The sequence below is a fragment of the Salvelinus namaycush genome, chromosome 5 (assembly GCF_016432855.1).
Source record: "Salvelinus namaycush isolate Seneca chromosome 5, SaNama_1.0, whole genome shotgun sequence".
Lineage (NCBI taxonomy): Eukaryota > Metazoa > Chordata > Actinopteri > Salmoniformes > Salmonidae > Salvelinus > Salvelinus namaycush.
In genome coordinates, this window is record NC_052311.1 from 50,921,232 (window position 1) to 50,941,482 (window position 20,251).

General features: G+C 48.8%; 2 protein-coding genes across 2 annotated transcripts; both read left to right on the forward strand.

Moving 5' to 3' along the window:
* The first annotated feature begins 581 nt into the window (after nt 1-581).
* Nucleotides 582-2,703, forward strand: LOC120047172 (polysialoglycoprotein-like). Its single transcript, XM_038992705.1, has 4 exons — nt 582-642; nt 828-893; nt 1,057-1,140; nt 1,277-2,703. Exons 1-4 carry the CDS (start codon nt 582-584, stop codon nt 2,701-2,703), a joined length of 1,638 nt encoding a protein of 545 aa, XP_038848633.1.
* A 14,773-nt stretch (nt 2,704-17,476) lies between these two features.
* On the forward strand, nt 17,477-19,652 carry LOC120047173 (polysialoglycoprotein-like). Its single transcript, XM_038992706.1, has 4 exons — nt 17,477-17,537; nt 17,723-17,788; nt 17,952-18,035; nt 18,172-19,652. Exons 1-4 carry the CDS (start codon nt 17,477-17,479, stop codon nt 19,650-19,652), a joined length of 1,692 nt encoding a protein of 563 aa, XP_038848634.1.
* The last annotated feature ends 599 nt before the right edge of the window (nt 19,653-20,251 follow it).

Sequence of the window (20,251 nt, forward strand, 5' to 3'; positions counted from 1 at the left end):
CCCACTTGAATGTTCTTCATATGACAAACCTCCACCAGCCGAGTCTCCAACAGAGCAAATGAGGAAAATATGATATATTATGATTTATGTTAGTAACAATACAATATGGGAATTTTATCCCAAAGCTACCTACAGCTAACATATATATTTATGTATGTGATCTATGTAAATAAAGGAGTATAACACAGCTGTAAAACTGTGAAGGACTATATGGTGGAGGCCTACCCATTTCCCAGGAGCATTGTAAAAAGTGGATTTGGGTACAGTGTTTATTTCCCCCTAATATCTTTGAAGATTACACCTAAAATAATTAGGCCTACTTCTTTCTACTGCTGATCTGAGACCATTAGGGTTAAACATTACAGATATAAATGCAATACATGGAGTAGAAAAGATTGCCTGCCCACCAAAGAATCAACATACGTTCTACATGGTCTATTTCTATCTGAATGTAACACCTCAATCAAGCTTGTTAATTGATCGTTAAGTCCTGTTTGTCAGGTAAAAGGTCATTAGTGGCCTATATAAGCCTCATACAGGCCACGGGAAGACATTACCTGTTGATAACACAGACTATTCTCATGATCATGGGAGGTGTGAGAGAATTACTGCTCTTTGTGATGACTGTGGGGGTTGTCAAAGGTTGGTTCACTAATGTTTTATTTGGATTGAAGGGATTTGTTCGGGAAATATGCGGAACTTTACAAGTGTGAGATTAAAATTTGACTGTCTGTTTCTTCCGCGTTGGTCAACTTTTATTCTTCACTGCTATTAATATATGTAGTTATTTTGTGTCAACTCCACTTCTGTTAACACTTTCTCCTCAGTTTCTTGTTACCCTGTTGGAAAGTCCCAGAAGCAAGAGCAAGTCTCTCTGCAGAGCAGACTTGGAGGTAAGTGTTTCTTTCCACAACCCTTCTAGCTTTGTACTGTGTCTATGGTGCTGCTGTGTTTGACACTCATTCAACACCATAGAGTAACTCAGTTGTCTAAATAATGTTGTCAAACCCTTTGATTTGGTCATTTTGCTTGTGTACCTTAACCTACGTTTTTCAGAGCTGTCATCAAATGACGTCTCCATTGTGCATGCCCTGGCCTTGCTCCGATCCATAGGGTCTGACGCTAAACAAGACAGAGAAGGTACGGCCTGAAACATACTTTTAAATCTGTGTTGGGTTCATGTTGCTCAATATTCGAATGGCAATTTGGCCTAGACCGTGTAGAACAGCTGTGTTGCTGTAGAATACCCAACTGTTCCTTTATGTTTTCTCTCTAGAGTATTTAGAGACTAATGAAGTAGAATCCCAAGCTTCTCCAAACCATGGTAGCTCTACGGCAAATGATGCCCTGTCCTCTGACGACGCTACCTCTGAAGCAGCCACTGGCCCGTCTGACGACGCTACCTCTGAAGCTGCCACTGGCCCGTCTGACGACGCTACCTCTGAAGCTGCCACTGGCCCGTCTGACGACGCTACCTCTGAAGCGGCCACTGGCCCGTCTGACGACGCTACCTCTGAAGCGGCCACTGGCCCGTCTGACGACGCTACCTCTGAAGCGGCCACTGGCCCGTCTGACGACGCTACCTCTGAAGCGGCCACTGGCCCGTCTGACGACGCTACCTCTGAAGCGGCCACTGGCCCGTCTGACGACGCTACCTCTGAAGCGGCCACTGGCCCGTCTGACGACGCTACCTCTGAAGCTGCCACTGGCCCGTCTGACGAGGCTACCTCTGACACTGCCACTGGCCCGTCTGACGACGCTGCCAATGGTCCGTCTGACGACGCTAGCGCTGCCACTGGTCCATCTGACGACGCTAGCGCTGCCACTGGTCCGTCTGACGACGCTACCGCTACCTCTGAAGCTACCACTGGCCCGTCTGACGACGCTACTTCTGAAGCTGCCACTGGCCCATCTGACGACGCTACCTCTGAAGCTGCCACTGGCCCGTCTGACGACGCTACCTCTGAAGCTGCCACTGGCCCGTCTGACGACGCTACCTCTGAAGCTGCCACTGGCCCGTCTGACGACGCTAGCGCTGCCACTGGTCCGTCTGACGACGCTACCTCTGAAGCTGCCACTGGCCCGTCTGACGACGCTACCTCTGAAGCAGCCACTGGCCCGTCTGACGACGCTACCTCTGAAGCAGCCACTGGCCCGTCTGACGACGCTACCTCTGAAGCTGCCACTGGCCCGTCTGACGACGGTACCTCTGACGCTGCCACTGGCCCGTCTGACGACGCTGCCACTGGCCCGTCTGACGACGCTGCCACTGGCCCGTCTGACGACGCTACCGCTGAAGCTGCCACTGGCCCGTCTGACGACGCTACCGCTGAAGCTGCCACTGGCCCGTCTGACGACGCTACCTCTGATGCTACCACTGGCCCGTCTGACGACGCTACCTCTGAAGCAGCCACTGGCCCGTCTGACGACGCTACCTCTGAAGCAGCCACTGGCCCGTCTGACGACGCTACCTCTGAAGCAGCCACTGGCCCGTCTGACGACGCTAGCGCTGCCACTGGTCCGTCTGACGACGCTACCTCTGAAGCTGCCACTGGCCCGTCTGACGACGCTACCTCTGAAGCTGCCACTGGCCCGTCTGACGACGCTACCTCTGAAGCTGCCGCTGGCCAGTCTGACCATGCCATTGAGGAACTGTTCACTTCTGCATCTGAGCCCCCGTTGACCACAAACATGGATATCTGATGTGGGACATGGTGCTCGGGGTCCATGCAAGAGTTCATGGGTATTCTAGTCCAGGTTGTGTGTGTAACTGCATTTTCTTGTTTTGGCTCAATTAAACGTTAACTGTAATACTTGTCCTCAGTATTGTTTTGACGGTTCCTACTTGGAGTTGAGGTCTATGACTTGAGTAACTGTGGTGATGGCAACATTTATTTTGCATTATAACCATGCTTTGGCATCAGCAATGTTTACTTTGACCCCTGTGCTTAAATCACCATTTGCCTTAAGCTACATTTGGTCAAATTATGCTAGTAGCATCACATGATGTGGAATGGGTTCTTGTTCATTTAAACTTGATGGTTGTGGAACTGAGTGTTTGGGGTTGGTACATATGAGGCTGTTGCTAGAATCGGGGTTAATGGTGTCAGTGCTAACTAATATCACGGTTGTCAACTTGCATTTAAATGACTCTGCTGGGTGTCTTCTCTCGTAACTGACTTGGTTTCCTATTAGTGAATGCTTACATGTAAAACCAGCTCTCGTATCATTAGCCCATCGTTTTGGCGGTTGGTCTTCATATCCCAGTGCCAATCCAAACTTTCAGGTTTAAATAAGTCAATGCTAACCTGTCTTAGCTGGCAGGCTGCTATCAGGTCCAGGCTCTCCCAGAGTTGCTTGTAGCGCCGCTAACCTAGGGTTTGAGGGCAGGAACAGTTTGACCAGGATTTCCCACCCACTCCGATTTACATGGGATAAACCATTGGAAGAAACCGGTAAATTTCTATGAGAAGCGTGAGGAAGTCTGTTCATACAGGCCTTCTCTAGCCGCATGATGAACGCTCAGGGTGTGCGTCGTAGCAAACCGTACTTAGTCGCCATGAATTCAAAAAGCATGTACACGCAACCTTTAAATGCAGTTAATACAGCAACAAAATTGGCTCCAACTTTTGAGCTACCGGTAGGTATCTGCTGTAATTCAAACATTTCTGTGGCACCGCTTTACTCATTTATGCCAACCAAATCCAGATAGCTAATGTTCTGAAAGAGCTGTAAAACCTGGACCCATACAAATCAGCTGGGCTTGACAATCTAGACCCTCTATTTCTGAAACTATCCTCCGCCATTGTCGCAACCCCTATTACCAGCCTATTCAACCTCTCATATCGTCTGAGATCCCCAAGGATTGGAAAGCTTCCGCTGTCATCCCCCTCTTCAAAGGGGGAGACACCCTGGACCCAAACTGTTACAGACCTATATCCATCCTGCCTAAGGTCTTCGAAAGCCAAGTTAATAAACAGATCACTGACCATCTCGAATTCCACCGTACCTTCTCCACTGTGCAATCCGGTTTCCGAGCCGGTCACGGGTGCACCTCAGCCACGCTCAAGGTACTAAACGATATAACCGCCACCGATAAAAGACAGTACTGTGCAGCCGTCTTCATCGACCTGGCTAACGCTTTCGACTCTGTCAATCACCATATTCTTATCGGCAGACTCGGTAGCCTCGGTTTTTCTGATGACTGCCTTGCCTGGTTCACCAACTACTTTGCAGACAGAGCTCAGTGTGTCAAATCGGAGGGCATGTTGTCTGGTCCTCTGGCAGTCTCTATGGGGGTACCACAGGGTTCAATTCTCGGGCCGACTCTTTTCTCTGTATATATCAATGATGTTGCTCTTGCTGCGGGAGATTCCCTGTTCCACCTCTACGCAGACGACACAATTCTGTATACTTCTGGCCCTTCCTTGGACACTGTGTTATCTAACCTCCAAACGAGCTACAATGCCATACAACACTCCTTCCGTGGCCTCCAACTGCTCTTAAACGCTAGTAAAACCAAATGCATGCTTTTCAACAGTTCGCTGCCTGCACCCGCCCGCCCGACTAGCATCACCACCCTGGACGGTTCCGACCTAGAATATGTGGACATCTATAAATACCTAGGTGTCTGGCTAGACTGTAAACTCTCCTTCCAGACTCATATTAAACATCTCCAATCCAAAATCAAATCAAGAATCGGCTTTCTATTTCGCAACAAAGCCTCCTTCACTCACGCCGCCAAACTTACCCTAGTAAAACTGACTATCCTACCGATCCTCGACTTCGGCGATGTCATCTACAAAATAACTTCCAATACTCTACTCAGCAAACTAGATGCAGTTTATCATAGTGCCATCCGTTTTGTTACTAAAACACCTTATACCACCCACCACTGCGACCTGTATGCTCTAGTCGGCTGGCCCTCGCTACATATTCGTCGCCAGACCCGCTGGCTCCAGGTCATCTATAAGTCAATGCTAGGTAAAGCTCCGCCTTATCTCAGTTCACTGGTCACGATAACAACACCCACCCGTAGCACGTGTTCCAGCATGTATATCTCACTGGTCATCCCCAAAGCCAACACCTCTTTTGGCTGCCTTTCCTTCCAGTTCTCTGCTGCCAGTGACTGGAACCAATTGCAAAAATCGCTGAAGTTGGAGACTTTTATTTCCCTCACCAACTTTAAACATCAACTATCTGAGCAGCTAACCGATCGCTGCAGCTGTACATAGTCCATCTGTAAATAGCCCATCCAATCTACCTACCTCATCCCCATACTGTTTTTATTTTATTTACTTTTCTGCTTTTTTGCACACCAGTATCTCTACTTGCACATCATTATCTGCTCATTTATCACTCCAGTGTTAATCTGCTAAATTGTAATTATTCGCTCCTATGACCTATTTATTGCCTACCTCCTCATGCCTTTTGCACACACTGTATATAGACTTTCTTTTTTCTACTGTGTCATTGGCTTGTTTATTGTTTATCCCATGTGTAACTCTGTGTTGTTCTCTGTGTCACACTGCTTTGCCTTATCTTGGCCAGGTCGCAGTTGCAAATGAGAACTTGTTCTCAACTAGCCTACCTGGTTAAATAAATGTGAAATAAATAAAAAATATGGTGTAATTTGAGACTCTACCTTTAATGCACCATGTAAAGTGTTGGTCCCATGTTTCATGAGCTGAAAAAAGATCCCAGAGATGTTCCATAGGCACAAAAAGCTTTCTTCTCTTAAAATTAGTGCACACACATGTATTTACATCCCCATTTCTCCTTTGCCAAGATAATTCATCCACCTGACAGTTGTGGCATAACAAGAAGCTGATTAAACAGTATGATCAATACACATGTGCATCTTGTGCTGGGGGCAATAAAAGACCACTGTAAAGTGTACAGTGATGTCACACAACACAATGCCACAGATTAGATTAGCGCCTAATATTTTTTTTTAAATTGACTGATTTCCTTATATGAACTGTAGAAAAGGCCAATGGAGTTGGTGGAATAATCCTCTAATTCATGGCCACTTACTCAGCTGGGCCAGAGCGCTTTAATTAGGTCAGGTGGCAATGACCGACAGATCTCATCCACATAAAAGGAGGAAAACGGCATCGCCTGATCTCGCTGCTTTCTCTTCCTTAACTCCGTCTGCTTGAAGTTCTGTGCGTCCATGAATCCACGTAAGTCCACCGACTCTGTTACCTTTCATCTGAACTATCTGTTGCGAGCGGGAGAGTGGGCCATCAGTTATTGTTTATAGTTATTATCGCGGAGCGCGGCTTGGAGCGCACGCTTCAAACATATTGTGTAATGTGAATTGTAAATGATCGCGGCCATACGGATCCTCATAGGCCAATTATGCAATCGATATGGTTAATATGTAATTAAATTAATTCCATGTACACATGAAGACCAATTGAAAGGGTGAAATGAGAAACGTCATTGTTTGCTAACTGATCGACTTTGATATCAAACTAAAGGAGATTATAGATTGAATGACCATTCACTGTTTGTATTTATTTCATGATTTATGAGAAATAGTTAAGAGCCTAAATGACTCACAGGTGATTACTATTGACTTCTTAATGAACTGGATTGTTGAATTCCCTAATTATGTTAATAATGAATGATTGTTATGATTTGATCTTTGTGATTATGAATTTGATTGGATACGTGTTATTTTGTTTCCTTTGTTATGCAGCACAGACTACTCAGTAAATATACCACTTTATGGTTAAAGGAATTCCTGCCTCAGTCTCATCCATTCTTCTGTCACCTGACACGTGACCACCTGTTCACCTTCACTGTCAGTCATCCTACCTGTCCAGCTACCCACACAGATTCCACTAATCTTTCAATGGTCTGTCGAGCCGGATGATGACTGAACCAAAGACAGGTGAAATGGAGGAGGAGAGGGAAGAATTGTCTCCACTGGAAGGAAGAGAGGAGGAGAGGGCAGCTGAGGGAAAGGTCTTGGAACAAAGGAAATATCCAGGAGCTAAGCCTAAAGCAACAAAGGCTTCATCCTCAACCACCAGCAGCACTAGAAGAACCAGGCAAGCACCTGGTTATCTTAAGGATTATGTGGTCGAGATTTCAACATCAAAGGGCAAGCCCACTAGAGCTCAAGGTGGTGATGGATCAACTGTACGTTTCAGCCATCAACCATCTCCTCTGAGCCAAGCACCGGAAACTGCGTTGGAGCAGGAAAGTGGTCTACAGGAAGAACCCATGGAGGTGACTCCCACAGCACAGGTCAACCAGCTTCCTGAGGCAGGCTCCGCTCACTCCTTAACTAAAGGGAAATCGTCGAGGCACTCTAGACGGAGTGGGAGTTCGACCAGTGGATACCCCTTTGGAAGTGGCCATGGCAGCCGCCATTCACTAGCCCTCAGCGATTCACAGACCGCTGTCCTACAAGAGAGGATGAAACTATTAGCTTTGGAGGAAATTGAGCGTCAGATTGAGGAGGAACGACAGGCTGATGAACGATGTCACCTATTGGATGTGCAGGCCCGTAGTGCTCTACAGGAACGGGAATTCATTGCCAAGGACCTGGCACAACAGCGACGGCACCGTCAAGCCAGAAGGGAATTGGAGGAGGCACGGATGGTCTCATCCTTCCTGGAGAGGAACGAACAGGGAGTTGACCTGACCACCCCTCCACATGGACCTGACCTGTCTGCCTTTCTTTCCCAATCTGCCCCTCTGGTACAGCATGGCACACAGTCCCCGGAGGCTCCGGGGTCAACAGCCAACACGGAGCACGGGGGACAGGCCGCTCCACCAACGCCCTCTATGCCAGTGACACCAGTTAGCATTCCTCCATGTGGACAAAGCATCACTCCTTCGCCTTTCCGCCAATTACCAACCACGGCAAATCATTCCTCTCGTCCAGGGCCAGGCCAGTCCTCAAACATCAGGTGGAAGGGCTCTCACCCAATTCCGTCTGCCACCAATGGAGAGTCTGGGACAGTAGGGGACCGGCCCAATGAGGCCACAGTGGGCTCATCAGAAGTCCCGGGTTTATCCTTCACGCAACCAGAAGAGGGAGCCAATATTATGAAACTTCTAGTAGCCTCAGCCTATGGAATTCCCAGACCCAAACTGCCATACTTAGAGAGCGGAAAGGAGAGTGAATTTGTCCTTTTGGAAATGGCATTGGAGAGCCTACTGGGTATTCACAGTCATCTGTCAGAACGCTACAAATACCAAGTACTAATGGATCATTTGCGGTTTCCCAGTGCATACAGGCTGGCCCAATCTTTTATGCACTCCGCAACACCATACACTGCCGCTCTCCAGGCCCTGAAGGCGAGATATGGTGAGCCACGCCAGCTAGTCCAGAATGAACTAAACAACATCCTGAACACGTCTCCAATTAAACTGGGAGACCATGCTGCCTTCCAAGAGTTCTCCCTGGCTGTCCAATCCCTGACCTCAATGCTCCAATCTGTTGAAGGAGAAGATGGGAACGAGCTGAAATGTGGCTCCCACGTGGACAGGCTTCTCAGCAAGCTTCCAGTGTACCTCAGAGACAGTTTCATTGAACATTGTTTGAACAAGGGCATCCTGAAAGAGGGCTCGAGAAGCACCTATGCTCTCAGAGACCTGGCCGCATGGTTGGAGGTGAAGGCAAAGGCGAAGAGTATCGCTCACCAGGCCACAATCTCAGCCATAGCCACCGGGGGAAGGAAGGAGTTTGAACGCCAGGGGGGACAGAAAAGACCAAATCCCACTACCATGTACTTAAATAGTGAAGCCGGGGAGGAACCCGGGAAGAAGACCCCTCTCAAGAGCAAGAACATCAAATTCCAGCCTTACTGCCCATATTGCAATAGTAAGGGACACTTCCTTGGCTCATGCACCAGGGTAAAAAAGCTCACTCAAACTCAATTGAAGGCCTGGATCACTTCAGGCGAGCGATGCTACAAGTGTGCCCGTAGCCATAAGGCGGAGATCTGCACATTGAGGAAACCCTGCAATCGCTGTAAGGAAATCCATCTCACAGTGTTGCATGATGTAATTCCCCAAGCACAGAAGGAGCAGAGTATGCTCATGGTAGGAGCTGCAAAGGAGCTGTACCTCGACCAGCAGAACCGGTCTCCAAGGGTCATGTTGAAGGTGGTCAAGGTCACTCTGCAAAGTGAAGGGAGAAGCATTGATACATTCGCCGTTCTAGATGATGGGTCAGAAAGAACGATCATTCTCACGGCGGCCACCCGTCAGCTAAACCTGGAGGGGACTCCCGAGACCCTTAACCTCAGAACGGTGCGACATGATGTTATCCAAATGAAAGGCTCTGCTGTGACCTTTAGCATTTCACCTTCAGGAAACCGGGACGTGGCCTATAACATCCCCAATGCCTTCACGGCAGATGGCTTGAATCTTGCGGAGCACTCCTGCCCGGTAAGTGTTCTACAGAAACAATATCCTCATCTACGAGGATTGCCTCTTCCTAACCTGGCCAGAGTAGCGCCACTTATCCTGATTGGGTCAGACCACCCACATCTCGTCACCCCGACTGAGCCTATACGAGCTGGACCAGAAGGAGGGCCCATTGCTGTCCATACAGCCTTGGGTTGGGCTGTGCAAGGTCCAGTCCATCTACTTCTCTCCACCCAAGCTGTACAGACACAGCAAGTCCTCTTCACCAGAAGCAATCCAGCTCCATCCCCCTGTGCGGCCACTGACCTCCTTCGGAATGTAGAGATGCTCTGGAAGATGGACACCTTCTCCAACCGGAAGCTACAGGAGGTCACCCGCTCAAAACATGACTCCTATGCATTAGACCTCCTGGAGAAGCGCACCACCACTGAACTGGATGGCGTTCAGAGGTACGCAACCCCACTGCTACGGGTGCCCAACCATCCTCTTCTGGCAACCACAACACGGGCTGTACTCCCACTACTGCGTGGAACGGAGCGACGCCTGGTGAAGAATCCTGAGCTTGCTGAAGTTCATAACCGGGAGATTCATAACCTTGTGAAGGCAGGCTATGTCACAAAAGTGACCGCTCATGAAGAGGGAAACCCACTCAGCGAATCCTGGTATCTCCCTCACCATGTTATCCAGCAACACGGTGGGAAGTACAGACTTGTCTTCAACTGTTCATTCCAAGCTGCTGGTCAAAGCCTGAATGACTGTCTACTCCTGGGACCAACCTTAGGTCCTTCCTTGCTCGGTGTCCTTCTCCGGTTCCGGCAGCACTCTACAGCCATCAGTGGAGACATCAAAGCCATGTTTCATCAGATTCGTCTACTGCCTTCCGACACCACACTGCTCCGGTTCAAATGGCGAGATATGGAACGAGACGCAGAGCCCACCATCTATGAATGGCAAGTACTCCCATTTGGCACCACCTGCAGTCCTTGCTGTGCCATATACGCTCTGCAGAGACACGCACGGGAGCACCCAGACAGTGACCCAGAAGTATGGGATTCAGTGGAAAATGCCTTCTATGTGGATAACTGCTTACAGAGCATCCCATCCATGGCTGAAGCGAAAGCACTCCTCGATAAAGTACGGAATCTCCTGTTCAAAGGGGGATTTGAGGTCCGACAGTGGGCGAGTAACAGAGCGGAGGTTATCCAGCACCTCCCGCCACAAGCTAGGTCCAGTAGCAGTGAACTCTGGCTATCGCAGTCTGGTGCTAACCCACAAGAGCCCACTCTAGGACTGAGATGGAGCTGCATACCGGATACCCTTGGGTACAAGCACCGCTCAGCCCTGAGTACCGAAACCCCCACTCTGCGCACCATCTATCGGACACTGGCCAGTCAATACGATCCCCTTGGGTATATCCTGCCATACACAACCCGGGCCAAAGTCTTAGTCCAGGACCTGTGGCAGACCAAGAGGGACTGGGATGAACCGATCCATCCGGCTGACCTAGTGGAACGATGGATCTGTTGGGAAACAGAGTTATCCGAGCTCTCTGAAGTCCAAATGCCAAGATGTTATGTACCACCCTGTGCTGACCAACTGGGATCATGCCTGGAATTGCATGTGTTCTGTGACGCTTCGGAGCGAGCTTATGGGGCGGTTTCCTATCTAAGAGTGGAGGATAAGGCAGGACACACCCATGTCTCCTTTGTCATGGCCAGGTCCAGGGTCGCACCCAAGAAGTAGTTGTCAATGCCTAGGCTGGAACTCAGTGCTGCCCTTTCCGGAGCCCAGTTGGCCTCTACCTTGCGAGCCGAGCTCACCTTGCCAATCCAAAGGGTCATCTACTGGAGTGATTCGACCACTGTATTGACCTGGCTCACATCGGAGTCCTGCAGGTATAAGGTGTTTGTCGGAACTCGCATTTCGGAAATCCAAGACCTGACAGAAGTCCAGGACTGGAGGTATGTTGATAGCATAAACAATCCTGCTGATGACGTTACTCGCGGTAAAACCCTTAAGGAACTGGCTCAACCCCATCGCTGGAGCTTGGGACCACCATTCTTGTCCCAACCAGAGAACGAGTGGCCGAAAGCCCCCAGGCGTGCGGCTCCTCCGCAACCAATTGAAACTCATGAGTTAAGGAAGTCCGCCCAATGTTACAGCATCTCTACGGAACCAACAACAGCTCTCCCTGACCTAGCACAATCCCAAACACTGCCGGATCTGATCGCCGCCACAAACCAGACCTCAGGTGGGGTGGCTTCTATACCCACCTCCCTCGCGGCAGAGACACTACTCCTCCAGCATGCACAAGCAGTTAGCTTCCCTGAGGAGCTAAAAGCTCTGAAAGCTGGTAGGGAAGTTGCTAAGGAGAGCCGTCTTCTCTCTCTCGCCCCAGAATATGATCAAATCCTTGGAGTGATCAGTGTCGGAGGGAGGCTGCGCCGAGCAGAAGTTTTGGACCCCGACGCTATCCACCCAATTATCCTTGACTCCAGACACCCTCTTACCAGGCTCCTCATCAAGAGTTATGATGAAAAGCTTCTCCACCCAGGGCCAGAGAGGGTCTATGGGGAGATGAGGCGGAAGTACTGGATACTTGGAGGACGAGGAGCCATTCGTAAGCACCAATACGCCTGCGTAGAATGTCAGAGATGGCGGGCTGGAGCCACTGTGCCCAAAATGGCAGATTTACCCCCTGCTCGCTTGCGCCTTCTCAAACCACCCTTCTGGTCAACAGGAGTAGATTGCTTTGGCCCCTTGACGATCAAGCTAGGTCGTCGAGTGGAAAAGCGCTGGGGCATTCTATTCAAGTGTTTGACGACTAGGCGTGTCCACCTGGACCTACTGGAGAGTTTGGATACTGAAGCCTTCCTCATGGCCCTACGGCGGTTTATCTCCCGACGGGGGAAACCCTACGAGATCCTGGCTGACAGAGGCACAAACTTCAAGGCAGGAGAAGCCAGGTTGGAGGAAGCCTTCCAAGCCATGGAACCCAGCCTCCAGGATAGGCTGATGGACCAACAAATCTTATTCAAATTTAACCCTCCAGGAGCTCCTCATTTTGGAGGAACATGGGAGCGAGAGATCAAATCTGTAAAGACGGCCTTACGAGTCGTCCTGGGGGACCAAACTGTCACTGAAACTGTCTTGCGGACCGTCCTGATAGAGGTGGAAGGGATATTGAACTCCAAACCCTTGGGATATCTCTCTGCAGATATCGCTGACCCCGATCCGGTTACACCGAATATGCTCTTGATGGGACGCCGAGATGCGTCACTTCCTCAAGCCATGTATGCTGATACCAACCTCGTTGGCAGACGCCGGTGGCGACACAGCCAGATCTTGGCTGACCATTTCTGGGCCCGATTCATTCGGGATTACCTACCAAGCCTACAGCACAGAGGGAAATGGCGGAGAGAAATGGCCAGCCTGGAAACTGGCCAAGTAGTAATGGTGGTGGACCCTCAGCTGCCTCGAGCCTCCTGGCCGGTGGGACGTATCACTAAGACCATGCCTGGGACCGATGGTCGCGTTAGATCAGTGGAGATCCAGGTAAAGAACCGGACATATATTAGGCCAGTTGCTCGACTAATTCCTCTCCCTGAGATGACGGAGGACGGGGAGCAATGAGCCTTTTTGAGGAGTGTGGAATTTAACAAATTTCCAGGGTGGCTGTAGAAAAGGCCAATGGAGTTGGTGGAACAATCCTTTAATTCATGGCCACTTACTCAGCTGGGCCAGAGCGCTTTAATTAGGTCAGGTGGCAATGACCGACAGATCTCATCCACATAAAAGGAGGAAAACGGCATCGCCTGATCTCGCTGCTTTCTCTTCCTTAACTCCGTCTGCTTGAAGTTCTGTGCGTCCATGAATCCACGTAAGTCCACCGACTCTGTTACCTTTCATCTGAACTATCTGTTGCGAGCGGGAGAGTGGGCCATCAGTTATTGTTTATAGTTATTATCGCGGAGCGCGGCTTGGAGCGCACGCTTCAAACATATTGTGTAATGTGAATTGTAAATGATCGCGGCCATACGGATCCTCATAGGCCAATTATGCAATCGATATGGTTAATATGTAATTAAATTAATTCCATGTACACATGAAGACCAATTGAAAGGGTGAAATGAGAAACGTCATTGTTTGCTAACTGATCGACTTTGATATCAAACTAAAGGAGATTATAGATTGAATGACCATTCACTGTTTGTATTTATTTCATGATTTATGAGAAATAGTTAAGAGCCTAAATGACTCACAGGTGATTACTATTGACTTCTTAATGAACTGGATTGTTGAATTCCCTAATTATGTTAATAATGAATGATTGTTATGATTTGATCTTTGTGATTATGAATTTGATTGGATACGTGTTATTTTGTTTCCTTTGTTATGCAGCACAGACTACTCAGTAAATATACCACTTTATGGTTAAAGGAATTCCTGCCTCAGTCTCATCCATTCTTCTGTCACCTGACACGTGACCACCTGTTCACCTTCACTGTCAGTCATCCTACCTGTCCAGCTACCCACACAGATTCCACTAATCTTTCAGAACTGTAATTCAGTAAAATCTTTGAAATGTGAAATGTTTGTTCAGTGTATATGGAAAGATTGTCTGAGCTATATGCTGCTACTGCCTGTGTGTTTGTGTGTATAGAGCAGTTGGCCTATGATGTCATGTCCTGTCTGTCACTCTTCGGAACATTCTAGAACACACACACTCACTCACCCACCACATCACATCAAGGAATAAAAATAAGAATCCTTGCATCACATCACTCTGCAGTGTTCCCGGACTCACATTAACCAACTGACTAGATCACTGATCCAAACTGATACATTGAGGAGATTGAAATATTGTTAACCTAAACATTTTCCTCCGCATGCTACCTAGCAGTAGCCACCACAGCCATTTTGAAATGGCCGTGTCAGCCAATCAGCTCCGTTGTTGCTCAAACGGGGACATGCCATTCCATAATGGCTGCTTTGTCTACTGCTAGCTAGCATGAGGACGGAAAGGGCATGTTGCCGGAAAACAAGCAGTATTTCAATCTTTTCGATGTATCAGTTTGGATAAAAGTAACATTTGGAGAACAGTGTTATATCCCATCACTGCACTGAGGCAGCAGGTGGCCTAGTGGTTAGATTGTTGGGCCTGGTACCAAAAGGTTGCTAGATCGACTCTCTGAGCTGACAAGGTAAAAATCTGTTTCTCCCCTGATCAAGGCAGTTAACCCACTATTCCTAGTCTGTCATTGTAAATAAGAGTTTGTTCTTAACTGACTTGCCTAGTTAGACAAAATGGAGGTATGTTTTCAGACCCATATCTCACACCAGCTCCGCAGGGTCTTAATCTAACCACGATGGCGTTCCCTCTAATTGTTTTCGGCACTGAGCAAATTTCAGTCCTAGTATTTTCCCAAACTAACTGATCTTAGAAGTCTGGATAGTTGAAGGGAATATGGAGGTAACTACACCGAGCATAATGGAAGGCCATATTGCTTTCACCCATTCAGGCATCAGTGTCCTTGTATCCAACTGGGACAGAGGCTAGGATTCAATCCAAAAAGCTAGCTCGCTTCCGTCTATATACGTTTTTACTCACCTAGACCAAGGTTAGTGACACAATATAGACAATATGGTTCTAGCTCTATCTAGCCAATAGAGAATGATAGAGATATCATCTTTATAAACACTGAATGTACAAAAAGTTAAGAATACCTGCTCTTTCCATGACATAGACTGACCAGGTAAATCCAGATGAAAGCTATGATCACTTACTGATGTCACTTGTTAAATCCACTTCATCAGTATAGATTTAGGGGAGGAGACAGGTTAAAGGATTTTTAAGCCTCGAGACAATTGAGACATGGATTTTGTATGTGTTACATTCAGAGAGTGAATGGGCAAGACAAAACATTTACGTGCCTATAAAACGGGGTATGTTATTAGGTGGCGGTTTCCCGTGTGTATCAAGAATGTCCACCACCCAAAGGACATCCAGCCATCCTGACACAGCTGTGGAAAGCCATGGAGTCAACATGGGCCAGTATCCCTGTAGAGTCCATGCCCCGATGAATTTAGGCTTTTCTGAGGACAAAAGGGGGGGGATGGGGTGGGACTTCCTATAGGTTAAGGTAAGATCACAGAATTCCATACAGGTCACCAGGGGGGATCAGCCAATGAATTATGCTCATGAGAAAACATTCCATATCTGCAGCTGGCAGTAAACCACCAACCTTGGCTTTATACCTGTTCAAACACACTCTTGTTGGCAGTGTGCACTCTTTCAGTTTGTTTGCCAACTCATAGACGTAGTAGAAGAAGAAAATGGACTACTTAAAAAGGGAGATGGCCTCAATGGCGCTGCCCGTGCTCTTGCAGACACCATAATGGGCCAGATACAATGATACGATGTCTATCTAAGTATATGGTTACGGAGAATAGTCCCATATGAGATTGTTAGGTCACGTCATCCCCTTTCGTGTTGTCGTCGTGGCAACAGGTCGGGAACAGTTCCTGAGTGAAGGCGAGGCATGCAGCCGTGTCTGCCCGTCTCCGTAGTTCGTCAGTTTTCCAGCCTCGTAGTCCAGCAGCATTCTGATGCGGGAGTGGTGACAGTGGCCAGCCACCGTTTCCAGGTGTAACAGTATAACTTTAGTCCGTCCCCTCGCCCCGACCCGGGCGCGAACCAGGGACCCTCTGCACACATCAACAACAGTCACCCACGAAGCATCGTTACCCATCGCTCCACAAAAGCCTCGGCCCTTGCAGAGCAAGGGGAACCACTACTTCAACGTTTCAGAGCAAGTGACGTCACCGACTGAAAGGCTGCTAGCGCGCACCACCGCTACCTAGCTAGCCATTTCACATCGGTTACACAGGCACCCATTGTGCCAGGTGCTCAGCTGGCGCTCATCCAGCTGGAGGCTCTAGGGAAGATCGTTCATTCCCACCATACACCGTTTCCCCTTTTCCTTCCTAGGGATGCCCTCGTACGTTCTCCTGGGAGAGGAGCAGGTGATCGTTGGCCGTGCAAGGGTCAAAGGTCAGGGTGCAGCGGTCTGAGGAGGAGGGCGAAGGGAACATGTGAGAAGACAATTAGGTGTACATAATATCTATGATAGTTTTATGTTAAAGTAAGGAACAACCACATACATTCGCTGAGGTCCTGCTTCCCAGCTAGGTTACATGGAGCAGCTGGACTGGGGATCACAGCCAGGATGGTGCACTTATCCTGGGCTGAACCTACTGAAGTGGGTTGGGGGATGGGGAAGAGAAGGGAGATTGGTGGAGAGACACAGAGACATATTTTAAAAGATTGGAGATTACTATCCCTAACAATAAAATCCTTCATACATTGAGGTAAGGTTACCATGCTTGTCCTGCCCCACAGCTGTAGACACAGCCTCGTACAGGTCCTCAGACACTAGCTGGAGATCCCTTACAGGATGTCTGTCACCCCACTGAGCCCCTCCTACAGTTTAGGGGTCACACCCACTTGAATGTTCTTCATATGACAAACCTCCACCAGCCGAGTCTCCAACAGAGCAAATGAGGAAAATATGATATATTATGATTTATGTTAGTAACAATACAATATGGGAATTTTATCCCAAAGCTACCTACAGCTAACATATATATTTATGTATGTGATCTATGTAAATAAAGGAGTATAACACAGCTGTAAAACTGTGAAGGACTATATGGTGGAGGCCTACCCATTTCCCAGGAGCATTGTAAAAAGTGGATTTGGGTACAGTGTTTATTTCCCCCTAATATCTTTGAAGATTACACCTAAAATAATTAGGCCTACTTCTTTCTACTGCTGATCTGAGACCATTAGGGTTAAACATTACAGATATAAATGCAATACATGGAGTAGAAAAGATTGCCTGCCCACCAAAGAATCAACATACGTTCTACATGGTCTATTTCTATCTGAATGTAACACCTCAATCAAGCTTGTTAATTGATCGTTAAGTCCTGTTTGTCAGGTAAAAGGTCATTAGTGGCCTATATAAGCCTCATACAGGCCACGGGAAGACATTACCTGTTGATAACACAGACTATGCTCATGATCATGGGAGGTGTGAGAGAATTACTGCTCTTTGTGATGACTGTGGGGGTTGTCAAAGGTTGGTTCACTAATGTTTTATTTGGATTGAAGGGATTTGTTCGGGAAATATGCGGAACTTTACAAGTGTGAGATTAAAATTTGACTGTCTGTTTCTTCCGCGTTGGTCAACTTTTATTCTTCACTGCTATTAATATATGTAGTTATTTTGTGTCAACTCCACTTCTGTTAACACTTTCTCCTCAGTTTCTTGTTACCCTGTTGGAAAGTCCCAGAAGCAAGAGCAAGTCTCTCTGCAGAGCAGACTTGGAGGTAAGTGTTTCTTTCCACAACCCTTCTAGCTTTGTACTGTGTCTATGGTGCTGCTGTGTTTGACACTCATTCAACACCATAGAGTAACTCAGTTGTCTAAATAATGTTGTCAAACCCTTTGATTTGGTCATTTTGCTTGTGTACCTTAACCTACGTTTTTCAGAGCTGTCATCAAATGACGTCTCCATTGTGCATGCCCTGGCCTTGCTCCGATCCATAGGGTCTGACGCTAAACAAGACAGAGAAGGTACGGCCTGAAACATACTTTTAAATCTGTGTTGGGTTCATGTTGCTCAATATTCGAATGGCAATTTGGCCTAGACCGTGTAGAACAGCTGTGTTGCTGTAGAATACCCAACTGTTCCTTTATGTTTTCTCTCTAGAGTATTTAGAGACTAATGAAGTAGAATCCCAAGCTTCTCCAAACCATGGTAGCTCTACGGCAAATGATGCCCTGTCCTCTGACGACGCTACCTCTGAAGCAGCCACTGGCCCGTCTGACGACGCTACCTCTGAAGCAGCCACTGGCCCGTCTGACGACGCTACCTCTGAAGCTGCCACTGGCCCGTCTGACGACGCTACCGCTGAAGCGGCCACTGGCCCGTCTGACGACGCTACCTCTGAAGCGGCCACTGGCCCGTCTGACGACGCTACCTCTGAAGCGGCCACTGGCCCGTCTGACGACGCTACCTCTGAAGCTGCCACTGGCCCGTCTGACGACGCTACCTCTGAAGCGGCCACTGGCCCGTCTGACGACGCTACCTCTGAAGCGGCCACTGGCCCGTCTGACGACGCTACCTCTGAAGCTGCCACTGGCCCGTCTGACGACGCTACCTCTGAAGCTGCCACTGGCCCGTCTGACGAGGCTACCTCTGACACTGCCACTGGCCCGTCTGACGACGCTGCCAATGGTCCGTCTGACGACGCTAGCGCTGCCACTGGTCCGTCTGACGACGCTACCGCTACCTCTGAAGCTACCACTGGCCCGTCTGACGACGCTACCTCTGAAGCTGCCACTGGCCCGTCTGACGACGCTAGCGCTGCCACTGGTCCGTCTGACGACGCTACCTCTGAAGCTGCCACTGGCCCGTCTGACGACGCTACCTCTGAAGCTGCCACTGGCCCGTCTGACGAGGCTACCTCTGACACTGCCACTGGCCCGTCTGACGACGCTGCCAATGGTCCGTCTGACGACGCTAGCGCTGCCACTGGTCCGTCTGACGACGCTACCGCTACCTCTGAAGCTACCACTGGCCCGTCTGACGACGCTACTTCTGAAGCTGCCACTGGCCCATCTGACGACGCTACCTCTGAAGCTGCCACTGGCCCGTCTGACGACGCTACCTCTGAAGCTACCACTGGCCCGTCTGACGACGCTACCTCTGAAGCTGCCACTGGCCCGTCTGACGACGCTACCTCTGAAGCTGCCACTGGCCCGTCTGACGACGCTTCCTCTGAAGCTGCCACTGGCCCGTCTGACGACGCTTCCTCTGAAGCTGCCACTGGCCCGTCTGACGACGCTACCTCTGAAGCTGCCACTGGCCCGTCTGACGACGCTACCTCTGAAGCTGCCACTGGCCCGTCTGACGACGCTACCTCTGAAGCTGCCACTGGCCCGTCTGACGACGCTACCTCTGAAGCTGCCACTGGCCCGTCTGACGACGCTACCTCTGAAGCTGCCACTGGCCCGTCTGACGACGCTACCTCTGAAGCTGCCACTGGCCCGTCTGACGACGCTACCTCTGAAGCTGGCCCGTCTGACGACGCTACCTCTGAAGCTGCCGCTGGCCAGTCTGACCATGCCATTGAGGAACTGTTCACTTCTGCTTCTGAGCCCCCGTTGACCACAAACATGGATATCTGATGTGGGACATGGTGCTCGGGGTCCATGCAAGAGTTCATGGGTATTCTAGTCCAGGTTGTGTGTGTGTAACTGCATTTTCTTGTTTTGGATCAATTAAACGTTAACTGTAATACTTGTGTCCTCAGTATTGTTTTGACGGTTCCTACTTGGAGTTGAGGTCTATGACTTGAGTAACTGTGGTGATGGCAACATTTATTTTGCATTATAATCATGCTTTGGCATCAGCAATATGTTTACTTTGACCCCTGTGCTTAAATCACCATTTGCCTTAAGCTACATTTGGTCAAATTATGCTAGTAGCATCACATGACGTGGAATGGGTTCTAGTTCATTTAAACTTGATGGTTGTGGAACTGAGTTTTTGGGGTTTGTACATATGAGGCTGTTGCTAGAATCGGGGTTAATGGTGTCAGTGCTAACTAATATCAGGGTTGTCAACTTGCATTTAAATGACTCTGCTGGGTGTCTTCTCTCGTAACTGACTTGGTTTCCTATTAGTGAATGCTTACATGTAAAACCAGCTCTCGTATCATTAGCCCATCGTTTTGGCGGTTGGTCTTCATATCCCAGTGCCAATCCAAACTTTCAGGTTTAAATAA

What these genes read in the sequence shown, in the direction of transcription:
- LOC120047173 (XM_038992706.1), top strand. Translation starts at nt 17,477, where the DNA reads ATGATCATGGGAGGTGTGAGAGAATTACTGCTCTTTGTGATGACTGTG. An exon ending in TCTGCAGAGCAGACTTGGAG is followed by an intron (nt 17,789 to 17,951) that starts GTAAGTGTTTCT and finishes TACGTTTTTCAG; the next exon opens with AGCTGTCATCAAATGACGTC. An exon ending in CGCTAAACAAGACAGAGAAG is followed by an intron (nt 18,036 to 18,171) that starts GTACGGCCTGAA and finishes TTTTCTCTCTAG; the next exon opens with AGTATTTAGAGACTAATGAA.
- LOC120047172 (XM_038992705.1), top strand. Translation starts at nt 582, where the DNA reads ATGATCATGGGAGGTGTGAGAGAATTACTGCTCTTTGTGATGACTGTG. An exon ending in GACTGTGGGGGTTGTCAAAG is followed by an intron (nt 643 to 827) that starts GTTGGTTCACTA and finishes CTTTCTCCTCAG; the next exon opens with TTTCTTGTTACCCTGTTGGA. An exon ending in CGCTAAACAAGACAGAGAAG is followed by an intron (nt 1,141 to 1,276) that starts GTACGGCCTGAA and finishes TTTTCTCTCTAG; the next exon opens with AGTATTTAGAGACTAATGAA.